This window comes from Papio anubis, chromosome 3 (assembly GCF_008728515.1).
Source record: "Papio anubis isolate 15944 chromosome 3, Panubis1.0, whole genome shotgun sequence".
Lineage (NCBI taxonomy): Eukaryota > Metazoa > Chordata > Mammalia > Primates > Cercopithecidae > Papio > Papio anubis.
Window position 1 is genome coordinate 24,186,277 of NC_044978.1, and position 13,299 is coordinate 24,199,575.

A 13,299-nucleotide genomic window follows, 5' to 3' on the forward strand; every position below is an offset into this window, starting at 1 on the left:
TAAACCTTAAAGGCTTAGAGCTGGAAAAAAATGCTCATGCAGCAGCTCAACTTACTTATTTACCTACAATGAAGATTAACAGGAGCTCAGGGAACAATAGCTGTAATTTATTGAGGGCCCTCTGGATTTCAGGCATACGAACATGCATCATTTCTTTCAAATGCAACAATAACCTTGTGACACAGACACTACTGCCATTTTAAAAACAAAATAAGGGCTAGAGGTTAAGTAATGTGTTGAAAGTCACAGCTAGCAATTGATAGAGGGAGCTGCAAACCCAGAACCCTTTTCTTTCTATGCCCATGGGCTTTCCAATGTACCACACTGCTTTTTTTCCTTAAAGCCAGGATTAGAACCCCAGAATCTTGACTCAAAGTATGGTTCCATTCTCCAATGTAGCCTCCTCTCCAAAATGAGACACTGGCAGCCATGTAAGTCAGTAGGAGTAAATTTGCTTGAGACAAAACTGAAACAAGATGGTATCAGCACACTGCTATGTAATATCACATGACCCTTTTATATCTGATAAAATAAGTCTCATAACGCATCAGCAGTTGGGATTACAAATACCTGGGTCTTCATGCTATAAGGAACAAAAGAGATAATAAATACCAGGAATCATACACAAGACTCCATAAGAAACAGGGAGCAAACTGATAGTCTTCTGACGGTAAATACACCATCTGCCTTCATCATGGTCATCACTGCTTTCAGCCAAGAAGGCATAGATCCAAACAAAGCAGGCAGACGAGTTGCTTCACAACGCAGGTATGTGGATCCAGCCTTGAACGCTGCTCAAACCTGGGGCTGCCTCCTTGACAGGATTTCTAAGACACCTCTCTGCCTTAACTTCTTATGTTTCATACAGTAATGGAACAGGCTGAGAACACTTCCATATGTGTCTTTAAAAACATTTCAAACTGGAAAGACAAAGGTTGGCATAGGGGAAGGAGATATGTCTAAAGTCTCTGAAGTCATAGATATGAATCCAGCTACTGACAAACCTTGGCAAATTACAGTGTAGCTATTAAAGCTTCAAAGATTAAGAAAGTAAAGACAAGAGGTATTTGATATGCTATGTGGTTAAGACTTTGTTACTTTAATAGGCTGAGATTACATTTTAAGAAAAGCTTTATAATTTTTCAGATAAATTGTTGATAGAGTCATACAGTTTCATGAAACATTAGTGTTTGGAACCGATCAGGAAAGACACCTCATACATTTTTCTTGGTGCCTCTGTCAGAAACAGCTGACAGTACTCCAAGTTCATTAGACCTTCAACATTTTTTTGACAATGATGTGCTGTAAGGCCACACTAAGGCAGAAATTCATGTTTTCATCAACTCAGCATAGGCTTTTTCTGATTAAATTCATTTATAATGGAAAGTTCAACTAAGTATGAAATATGGTTCCATGTTTACATTTGAATTGAAATGTTATCATAGCAATCTTTCCTCTTGATTATCAACTGTTCTAGCAACAGCTCATGCCAACTTTTTTAATTCCTGAGGAATGGTCACAATATTCCATCACCTCCTCCTTCCCCCTCTTCCCTTCCTCTGCTGTGCCAGCACCCCAGCTGCCTACCTGACTCCACTATTCCTATTTCCTCAATTCCTTTTATTTGGTATCAAAACCACAGTTTCTCAGTTACTTTGGAATATATTTTTTCTTTGACTTTCTTTTGGGTCTAATGCTACTTGTTTTATCCTTATCTCATGCCCTATCCATATCAGGGACACAAAAATACAAAAAGTTTAAACTTTACCAATCCTTGACAGACCTCTCCTTGATAGTTGAGGTTACTTTTCCTTGGAAAGAGAACCATTTTTATTGACTTTGGTTATTCATTTAATAGTTTTGTCTTATAGGTCAGGTCACTTTGGCAATAAATTAAAAATGCAGATTTCTCAAGTGACAAAATGCAAACTTCATAAAAGAGCCAAAAACAAACTAACAGGAAACTTTCTTAATACAAAACTAAATAGATAAAAATCAAGAACACTGTGAAACAAATAATATACAAACCTTTATTCAAAGATAATTCAAGAAAGACATGTTTTGGTCATTTTTAAAGTGAGATTAATTGAAGATCTCAGAAAAACTGTTATCTGATCAACACACATGGCTACTGACAGAAAGTTCTCTCTTCTGTTAATAGCAGCTAAATTTATACACACAGAAAAATTCTTAAGACCATGCAAATTCAGTTGAATTCCATACATTCATTATATTCATCAAAAACCTGCAGTAATGTTCATGCCAAAGTGTTAATTTGAGAAAAAAATTAAAAATACACACCAAAACATGACCAAGATTAAACTAAAGAAAATTAATAAATAAGCATAATTTATATTTTATTTTAAAAAGTTTGGCATCACACATATTCAAGTGTGTTACACCAGGTCCATTCCTCAGAAGTGGCATTTAAAGTGTTAAGCATTGTTAAATATCAAAAAATACAACTCTGTTTTACAATGTAGTACTGGCATAATTCAAAGTACTGTGCCAATTATAAATAGTATAATCAAGTTTCAAACATCTTTTCAAACATATTTAAAGGAAAGCATATAGACACACATTTATATGCACATTATTTATTATATTCATGTAATCAAAGTTATTTTATAAAAGCAAACAGTTTATCCCTCAACTAGTTTGTATACTTACGTAGATTTTAATATCTGTTCAAAGATTTTCAGTTCCTGGTATACAGATTTTTAGAAGAAATAAAGATAAAATTTAATTTTACAAGAACACGCATCATTTCATCCTCCTTCACAAAATAATCCGTAGTCATTCAAGGTTGATAAGAACTAGTCTTTATGAAAGCAACTGTTGTCTAAAGACTACAGATTAAGTCCTGCAGTCCAAGTTTCTTATGAAAATTCAGTCAGCTGCTGCTCATTGCAGAAAAAGCCTACACGGTGCTTCTACCAAAAATAATCTTCAGTATCCGAGGCCTATAAAGGCAGACGATCTTATCTTCTGCTGAGACGTAAAGTGCAGCTACAAGTGGAGAAGTGCTAGATTCTCAGTCACTTCAGAAATACTTGTTGAAGGCTGTTTCTCATGTATAAATATGCTGAAAATGTCCTTCAGGCTCATAATGGTTTATCAATAACTGTGACCCCTGAGCAAAGAAATGAAGAGATAAAAAAGAAGTCACAGGCAGCATTCTGTATCTCTGAGAAGACACTCAATTCTTTATTATAATACGAAAGCAGGAGGAACCATACAAATCATGTTTCAGAATCTCTTTCTTAAACTTTAGTAGTATTACCATTTTAATCTAAATGACAGTGAAATCTCTGTTTAGTTATGGACTAAATATAAGACTATTTAATCCAGAACTAGTCTCTTCCTCTTTGTAGTTACAATTTGGAAAACATACTCAAAAGGGAACACAGAAACTTTTGAGCGTGACGGATATGTTCATTATCTTGATTGTGGTGATGGTTTCATGGGTATATACTATGTCAAAAGTAATAAAATTATATACTTTAAATATACAGTTGACCCTTGAACGACATGGGGGTCAGGAGTGCTGACCCTCCCATGTACAATTTTTTACTCCCACACAATTCAACCGTTAACAGCTTACAGTTGACCAAATGCCTTACTGATATGGTCAATTAACATATTTTACATGTAATATATGTTATATATGTCATAACATGTTATGTGTTATATATTGTATTCTTAAAGTAAGCTACAGAAAAGAAAATGTTATTTAAAAAGTCATAAGGAAGAGGAACTATATTTACTATTCATTAAGGGGAAGTGGATCATCATCAAGGTCTTCATCCTTGTCTCTTCACATTGAGTAGGCTGAGGAGGAGGAGAAAGAGGAGAGGTTGGTCCTGTTGTTTCAGGGGTGGCAGAGGCGGAAGAGGTGGAGGAGGTGGAAGGGAAGGCAGGGGAAACAGGAGAGGCAGACACACTTGGTGCAACTTTAAGGAAATACACTGTAATTCCTGACTTTTTTGTTTTTTTCATTTCTCTAAAAATGTTTCCATACAATACCAATCCTCCTTCCACCACTTTCTTCAGTTACAGTGCACATATTATAGAACGGCCCATTTCATAAAATAAGTCATAAACAGTCTTGAATAACCAGAACCCTTTTGCCAGACTGTCTAATGTCAGTTTGTTTTCTGGCATTGCTTCTACGTCTTCTTCATTGTCTGGCAGTGGTTAAGAAGCACTCATCTCCGTTGAGTCATGTTCTGTTAATTTCTCTGGTTTGGTATCTATTAGCTCTTGAATTTCTCCAAGATCCATACCTGAAATCCTTCACCATCAACCTTTATAGTCACATCCACGATCTCTTTCATGATTTCTTTGACTGGCTCTGTCATAACTCCTGTGAAGTCATACACAACATCTGAACACAGGTTTTTTTTTTCCAGCAGGAATTTATTGTTTTGGATTTGATGACTTTCATAGTTTTTTCTATAACAACCATGATATATTCAATGGTGTAATCCATCCAAACTTTCATGTTTTCTCTGTTGAGATTCTCTTCCGTAGCATTGGCAATTTTTTCCATAGAGTGCCATATAGAATGAACTTTAAGGTTCCTCTGGTCCCTGATCTAGAGGCTGAATTAGACACATTGTGTTTAAGGGCACGTAGACCACTTCTATGCCTTTGGTGTTGAACTCATGGGGTCCTGGGTGGCCAATGGCACTGTCCAATATCAAAATAAAAGGCAGTCCCTTACTGGCAAGGTAATTCCTGACTTCAGGAAGAAAGCACAGATGGAACCAATCCAGGAAAAGAGTTCTTGTCTAGGTCTTCTTGTTATGCAATCAAAAGACTGGCAGCTGGTATTTATATTTTCCCTTCAACGATTGGGGGTTAGCAGCTTTTTAGATAAGAGCAGCCCAAATCATAAACCCAACTGCATTTGCACAAAATAGTAGAGTTAGCCTATCCCCTTCTGCCTTAAATTCTGGTGCTCACTTTCCTTCGTAATAAATGTCCTTGGTGGCACATTTGTCTGCATTAAAAACTTTTTCAGGCAGATAACCATTCTCCTCAACAACTTTCTTAATGGCATCTGGGAGCTTATCTGCTGCCCCTTGGTTGACAGAAGCTGCTTCTCCTGTTATCTTGACATTTTTTGAGCCAAACCCCTTTCCAAAATTATCAAGTCATCCTTTGCTTGAGTAGGCTGAGGAAATTCTCCAGTTTCAGATCCTTCACCTTCCTTTTGCTTCAAGTTGTCATATAATGACTTTGCTTTTTCTCAAATCATATATGAGTTGACAGGTGTGCCTTTCTTATAGCAGTCCTGCACCCACCAAAAACCAAAACCAAAAAATCAAAAATAATAAAAGTTTAAAAATTAGCCGGGCGTGGTGGCACCCCCTGTAATCCCAGCTACTCAGGAAGCTGAGGCATAAGAATCGTTTGAATCTGGGAGGTGGAGGTTGCAGTGACCTGAGATCACGCTGTTGCACTCCAGCCTGGGCGATAGAGTGAGATTCTGTCTCAAAAAGAAAAATCCTGCACCCACATAAAAGCTGCATGTTCAACACAAGATAAAAAGGGATTTCACAAAAAGTGTGAAGTTTTCAAAACTGCTGGGACGGCTGCAAGGATGGCTTCATGAATTTCCTTTTTCCTTTTTACAACGATCCTGACCCTGGATTCATTTATTTTGAAATGGTGGGCAAGTGCAGCAGCAGACCTCAGTCCATGGTTTATCTCAAGCAATTACGTTTTTCTTGTCATGTCATGACTCTTCTCTGCTTCGCTGGAGCACTTCCCAGCATCATCACCAGTGGCACTTTGCATGGGTCCCGTGGTGTTATTCAAGGTTTATGATATTGCAGTAAACATGATGAAAAATAACGCAGAACCATGAGAGAGAACTTTTTACTGAGATACGGTCACTGAAGAGACAAACTGCTCTTTCAAAGGTGATTAGCGCCCCACAGCTTTTTAAGTGGATACTCACAACAGCTGAGCTCACCAATGCAGCAACAGGAGACGGCTATAAAATTATTAGAGTAGTACAGTAACATACTACAGTTAATTTCATGCAGTTATGATTTAATATTGTATCTTTGTGGTTTGTTCACATTTCTCTGGACTGTGAATGACACCATCTATGGTTTGTAGGTGTTTGTTCTTGTAAGAGTTTGTGTGCATACGTTTTGATAAATTTTAACTTTTTGTAATAGATTTTTGGATATTTTGTAGTAAATGATAAAACAGACTAATATCTACATCTATTATGTGTTCATAATCTTAATTTTTTCAATATTTCTAGGTTATGCAGTTCATCTGAGTTTTTTCAAACTGTTACAAATCTCCAAAAAAATTTTTCCAACATAATTATTTTTCAAAAAATATCCACATATAAGTGGACATACACAGTTCAAACCTGTGTTGTCCAAGGGTCAACTGTACGCTACGTATTCTGTCAGTTTATACCTCAATGAAGTTGTTTTAAAAATTAATCTAGTATTCAGCCATGTTATATTGGAATTCTACTGTACATAGTTCTTCTAAGTGCTGTTTTGAATGATACATAAGCAACAGTGATGGTTAATTAGTTCAGACATTTTCTTCCTCCGCTATTGGATCAATTTGGTTACAGAAATATTATACTATTAAAAGCCAGATAAATATCACTGAAAACAATTTAAAGATTCACGATAAAATTTATTAAAATTATAATTTATCTTACTAAGAGAATGGAACAAAAAATCACATTTTATAACTCAACCAGTACTATGCTTAAGAAAGAAAAATTATTCCACAGCCTCACTATAATACTGTCTCATGGAGCCGCACCACGGGGAGACATAGGAATCCTATCCTATTTCTCGGACATCTCAGGAATTAAAGCCTTGCCACATAGTGAATTCTTCTTCTCTGCATACAGATTTTAGCTACGTTAAATTTTATTATATGATTTTGTATATCAAAGACTTGGGATTTTGAATACAAATGACTGCAGAATGACAAAAGTATACTGGTGCTTTATTTCAGAATATACACAACCAATGTTAATCATCTTAAGAGTAAGATATAAACTATACCTTCAGAAAAGACTTTATTCTTATAACAGAAAAACTTTGTTAATATAAAAACCATAATGAGGTCATCTTTTCGTATGATAATTGACTTTAGAGACCAGTTACCTGCATAACTTCTCCCTGTGCTCATACACGATGACACAACTGTCCATTTATCGGTTGTTGGGTTATAATATTCTACTGACGCCAAGTTACAGGAACCATCGTCCCCTCCAACAACATATAACAGACCATTAACTGCACAAACTCCTTTAAAAAATTACACAGAGAGAAAACGATTATTTAAAAAAGTTGGATGAATATGAGTATCCCTGTACATGTTTAGTGAGGTAATCCAGAGACACTAATTTCTTTGAAAGGAGGCGAGAAAATAGTGAGCATGTAAAGAATTCTTTTTATTTTAGGATAGCCAGGCACCATGGCTCACACCTGTAATCCTGGCACTTTGGAAGGCCAAGGTGGGCAGATCACTTGATGTCACGAGAGTTCGAGACCAGCCTGGGCAACATGGCGAAACCCCATCTCTACTAAAAATACAAAAATCAGCCAGGCATGGTGGAGTGTGCCTGTGGTCCTAGCTACTCCAAGAGGCTGAAGCAAGAGAATCACTTGAACCCAGGAGGCAGAGGTTGCAGTGAGCCAAGACCACACCACTGCCCTCCAGCCTGGGCAACAGAGCGAGACTCCGTCTCCCAAAAAAAAAAAAAAAAAGAAGAAGAATTCTTTCTTTATTAGGAGACTATAATACCACTTCTAAGCTCCTACTGATTGTCATTTATGCAGTAGTTACTTTATATATGCATTATTGTACTTAATTTTCACAACATTATAGGTTGGAAACTATTTTGACCCTCATTTTATTTATTTTTTTTAAATAAAAAGTCAAAGTCAGCTACTTAGGGAATCCTAAGAAAATATATGTTAGTAGAAGGTAAAAATATTCTTAATTTTAATTATCACACTAAATGGTTAGCTAGTTCATCTCCCTTTAAAGAAGAGAATATTATTTATGTATTAAAATAACTATTTTCTTTGCAAAAATTCAAAATATCTAGAAAAGTATAAAGAAAAAAAGATGACCTCCAACCTTATGTCACTTAGAATAATGACCATTAAAATTTTGATCTCTACTCTGGCTAACTTTTCTTTACACATATATACTCAGATACTTTCTTTTTTAACCCCAAAGTAGCTCACACTACACATGCTACTTTATTAAATAACTTACCCACCCTGGCCAACCAACATACTTTGGACAGTTCCTCAAGTTAATAAATGTAATGTTTATGTATGATATCATCGTAGTTTATTTAATCATTTTTTAGATGGATATTTAAGTAATTTTGATTTTTTTGCTGTTATCAATGATGTTGCAATGAACAAAGATCCCCTGAATATTGTTTTGAATACTTGAGCAATTTTTCCTAATATAAATTATTAGAAAGAAAACTGCTGAGTCAAATGGTAAATGCTTTTAAAAAGCTAATTCAATGTAATTTTTTAAAGTACATTTAATATCTTATAAAAAGTTCAGTGCTACTATGAACTTGTACTAGAGGGCATCAAAGAATCCAGAAGAATGCTGCCCAAATCTACAAAACTTTGTAGGAAAAAAACTCATACCATTTTAAGTTGTTCAAATACTTAAAAGGCAAATGCTGCTGCCACACAAGCTCCATACAGTAGGTATATGTGTATGCAACACTGTATTTCAGTCTGTTGATGGACAACATAGGACTGTGAGAGAAAAAATGATCTCAAAAATGGCCCTGCTATGATGGAAGGCATGAACAAGGAGATTATATCGTCCTAAAGAGTTTTCCCAATTATATCTACGAGGGGCTCACAGATTAAAGAGCATCCCACTGCAGAAAGGGAGGTTGGTCCACACATCCATTTGAATATATTAGCTATATATTCAGAAGACATCAATTTTACTAACCCACTAACTCACAACACCAGATTCCTTTTAGGCGATCGGAGCCAAATCACTTTGCCAAAAGGATGCACTTTCCTGCAGTGTTTGATGGTTCCAGTTTATTCAGTTTACTTCAACACAATCAAATTCATATTGAGAACCTATTACAGACGTGCTAGGTATTAAAAGTCTATATATAATCATCTAATTCAAGTTTATTTCATTTTTACTCCACTCTTGGTGTCATAATTTACCATACTTATGAAAACTTTTGAAATTTGGCTGGTAAGCTGCTTGCTATTTCAAATTTATATGGATGCTTTCACCTCTCCCCATTTAACATTGAATACGTGTCCTCCACTCTTTGCCAGCTTAGTTCTTTCTTCCCAGTAATTTAGGTGCTTGGATGAGGTCCTGAGCCTAGGTTATTAAAAAGGAAGAGCTGAACAGATCTTATTAGAAGTTTTTTTCAGATTACCAGGAATATGGAATGAGGGTGAGATTTTAAATATTCTTATGAACTTAAATAATTTTAAAATATATGCTCAATTGGATTATATTGTATCTTGTAAATTATAGAAGTAAATAATTCAAGTTCTGTTATTTGCATAGAAAATAAACATAATTGATTGAGAAGGAAAAACTGAAAAGGTAGCTTTCAGATTTCTCTCTCTTCCTTATTATCAAATAAACTCAAGTAATGTTGTCTAAGTCAAAGTATGAAACAACTTTTCAACAGACTTAAGTCTTTTTCCTAAATCCTACCCTTTCCCACACAATTTTTTGAAGAACAGCTCTATAATGATAGACCTATCATTATAGCTCTATAAATACAAATTATCTCTTTTTTCTTCTACCTAAAAGAAATGAGTAATTTTTGATATGAAAACAATAAGCACATATAGAGAAAAAATAAGATTATTCTAACCTTTAAGAAAATATTCATTAAAAGCTCAAATTGCAACTAAGTTTCCTAATCCAGGAAGGACACTTGCACAAATCACCATGGCTTTCTAACTTAATGTGTACTGGAGTCACTTATTCCACTAAGGACCCAGATTTGAGGGTCTTACCATCGAGCGAACTGATGACTAAATACAACTGACCAGATGACGTGCAAGGCCAGACAGAATTAATTATAAATTCTGGTCTGTGGCTAACAGTATCTGCAGTTCCACATACTTAGTCTTTCTTAGTAATCACACTTCTTTAAAGAGAAACTAAGATGCGTGCTGATGGAGGAGGGGTGTCCCATGGTGTACAGTAAGTTTGAGACTCACCAGGAACTTATTTTACACTATGAGAAATGACATGAAGATAATGGCATTTTGAAGAATCCTAGCATTTCCTGAAAGGCTATGTAGCTATCTTGAGTCTATTTTCCACTTGTATTTCCCTTCCTTGATTCTTCTTTTTAAGTGGTTATTTCCCTAATCTTAAAGTTCTCTACTTTCTTAAAATTATTTGTTGTTGTTGTTGCTTTAGTTTTTCCATTTTCCTGGAAATCCTGAACTGTATTAAGCTAGGGTTACCTCTGCAGACTTCCCCTCTAGATTTAGATAACCAACTAGTTTTTTAACCTAGTATAAATATTTACTCAACTAGGCTAAATTTCCTGAGAAGTAGGATCTCCAGTATGTGATAGATACATAGTAGGCACTAAAAAATATTTGGTGTAAGAATGAATGAATTCAAGTATCAAATGAAGGGTCTATTCCTAATTAGTCTCCAAGTTTATCACCAAAAAGTAGCAGCTAGTAGAAATAAGTTTACTGACGTGTCACAACAACCTGTTATGTTCCAGAGACTGTGGCAGGCATTCACTTTACAGGATTATTACGTAAGTTTCTGCCTTTAAAGAGTTCAAAGCCTATCAGGGTAAAAGAATCAGTAAAAGAACAATGGAAATACACAGTGATACTAGTGAAACTTAAAATAAAATTCAACGTAAGTTTTATAACCTTAAACTGACAGATACCTGCATTTCTTCTGCACATGTTCATATCTGCAACCTGTCTCCATGCATTAGTGGTAGGATCATACACTTCAACACTTTTTCGTACTAAAGGGCCATCATGACCTCCGACAGCATACAATAAATTGTTTAACACACCAACACCTATAAAACATAACCAGCCAAATAGAGGGGCAAAAAGAACAAGAGATTTATATCATATTAGGTTTATTTAACTAATATGTTTATTTAACTGTAACTAAAACTTTTGAAGTTATAATTCATAATAAAAGCAAGCTGATACTATAGCCTACAATTTAAGAAATGGAAATCAATAGAATTGATGATTAAATAAGCATCTCAACAAACTTTTATTCTGAAAAAAGAGGCATGTCAAACAGAATAAAAATATTAATAATATGTAGGTGAAACACAGGGAGGGAAAAAGTCCTTTAATGTAATCCTTTTGAAAAAAATATCCATAATAAAATAACCCCGAATTAAAGCACAAAATTTTAAGAAATATACATGAAAAGATTTGATTATTAAGCAAGTTTCCCAATAAGCACTAAAAACAGAAACGAAAAGGAGTGCTAACAATGTGAATATATAAATGAAACAGAAATGTCTATAGCACTTTGACATTAAATTGTAAAGTAAAATTACTTTGTAATTACTCCCATTAACTGCACAATTCAAAAGACATTTAGCAGTGCCATTAGAATCAGCATATCATATATTTTCAGATAATGTAAAGTGATGCCACTGAATCATTTTACTTTAACTATTTTCCATCATTTTTGTGCTTCAATTGCTAAAACAGGTTCACATGTACCTGCTCCACTCCGCCTGGTGCTCATTTCTGCTATATAGCTCCACTCATTTGTTGTAGCATTATAGCATTCTACTGTGCTAAGACACTGACGTGACGCTCCATCATAACCTCCTACAGCATAGAGCAAACCTACGCATAAAATCACAAAGAAAGCCAAATGTATTAAAAAACAAACAAACAAAAAACACTATTTTTTCAAGCTAGAAAATATTAATATATTTTCCCTCATGGCAGTAGAGTTTCCCCGTAAAGTGCTCTGATTTTTATGAACTATATTATGGTCTTGCCTAATGGTGACAGATGGAGTAATTAAATCATATTATGAAAATCTGCAGGGTACAGATGATGTTAATTTTATACTTTCCTCAATAATCTGATAAAATAGAAAGCACACTCATTATATCTTTAGGTAACACTATTTGATAAGTGAACAACATCCTGTAAGACAGAATTAAATACCAAAGTTATCTTAGGAAATTGGAAAAATGGTTAAATCAAAAATTAATATCAGAATGCAATGCAATATTACTTGGCAATAAAAAGGCATGAAGTACTAAAAAATGCCTCAGTATAAATAAATCTTGAAAACATCACCCTAAGCGAAAGAAGTGAGTCACCAAAGATCACATACCGTACAACTAAAATGTTCAGAAGAGGCAAATCTCTAAGTGATAGAAAGCAGACTAGCAGTTGCTGAAGGTTGGGTAGGATAGGAGTAAGAGCTAAGGGAAGCAGGATTGCTTTTAGAGGATAATAAAAATGTTTTAAAATGAATTGTAGTGATGGATGCACAATGAACTGTATACACGAAATGGGTGAATTGTATGGTACGTGGATTATATCTCAATAAAGTGTTTTTTTCTAAGTGCAGAGAATTACACCCATGATGAGGAGGGGGTGGAAACCTGCAAATTTTCCCAAGTCAATTAAAAAAATATATATCAAAAAATAATACTTAGAGCCTTCCTTAACTTCTGTTGGGAGACAAAGTAGGATATAAATAAATAACTGTGGCAATCTATCCCTTAAATGTTAAACAGCCCTTCTCCAGATACAAAATTACACATTTATGTCACCTGAATTGTTCCCCCAAACAATTGTATTAAAATCAGCTGACAGTCTTACATAGCAGCAGTCCCCAAACCACAGGCCATGGACCAGCACCTGTCTGGAACCTGTTAGGAACGGGGCTGCACAACAGGAGGTGAGTGACAGGTGAGCGAGTATTACGGCTGAGCTCTGCTTCCTGTCAGATCAGCAGAGGCATTAGATTCTCACAGAAGTGCAAACCCTATCTTGAAATGCACATGTGAGGAACCTAGGTTGTGCGCTCCTTATGACACAGTAATGCCTGATGATCTGAGGTGGAACAGTTTCATCCCAAAACCATCCCCACAACCCACCCCTGTCCGTGGAAAAACTGTCTTCCACAAAACTGGTCCCCAGTGCCAAAAAGGTTGGGGACTGCTGTTATATAAGTCAAACACACACAGTTATATAAGTCAAACACACACACACACACACACACACACACACA

The 13,299-nt window shown here is 35.3% G+C and overlaps 1 protein-coding gene across 6 annotated transcripts in view; it reads right to left on the reverse strand.

Annotated features, from left to right (window-relative positions):
* Positions 1-2,007: 2,007 nt before the first annotated feature.
* KLHL2 (kelch like family member 2) overlaps positions 2,008-13,299 on the reverse strand; it is a 113,728-nt gene continuing 102,436 nt past the window's right edge. For 3 of the 6 annotated variants that reach the window (XM_021938923.2, XM_021938926.2, XM_021938927.2), the window contains 4 exons: positions 11,763-11,891; positions 10,952-11,092; positions 7,161-7,304; positions 2,008-3,133 (listed from right to left, as the gene is read on the reverse strand). In XM_021938923.2, the coding sequence (XP_021794615.1) occupies positions 3,105-3,133; positions 7,161-7,304; positions 10,952-11,092; positions 11,763-11,891 (443 nt within the window). In that variant the 3' untranslated portion in view covers positions 2,008-3,104. Of the gene's footprint in view, positions 3,134-3,767; positions 3,832-7,160; positions 7,305-7,772; positions 9,394-10,951; positions 11,093-11,762; positions 11,892-13,299 lie in introns of those variants that run through there. The other 3 variants (XR_002522291.2, XM_021938924.2, XM_021938925.2) reach the window with 3 other exon arrangements.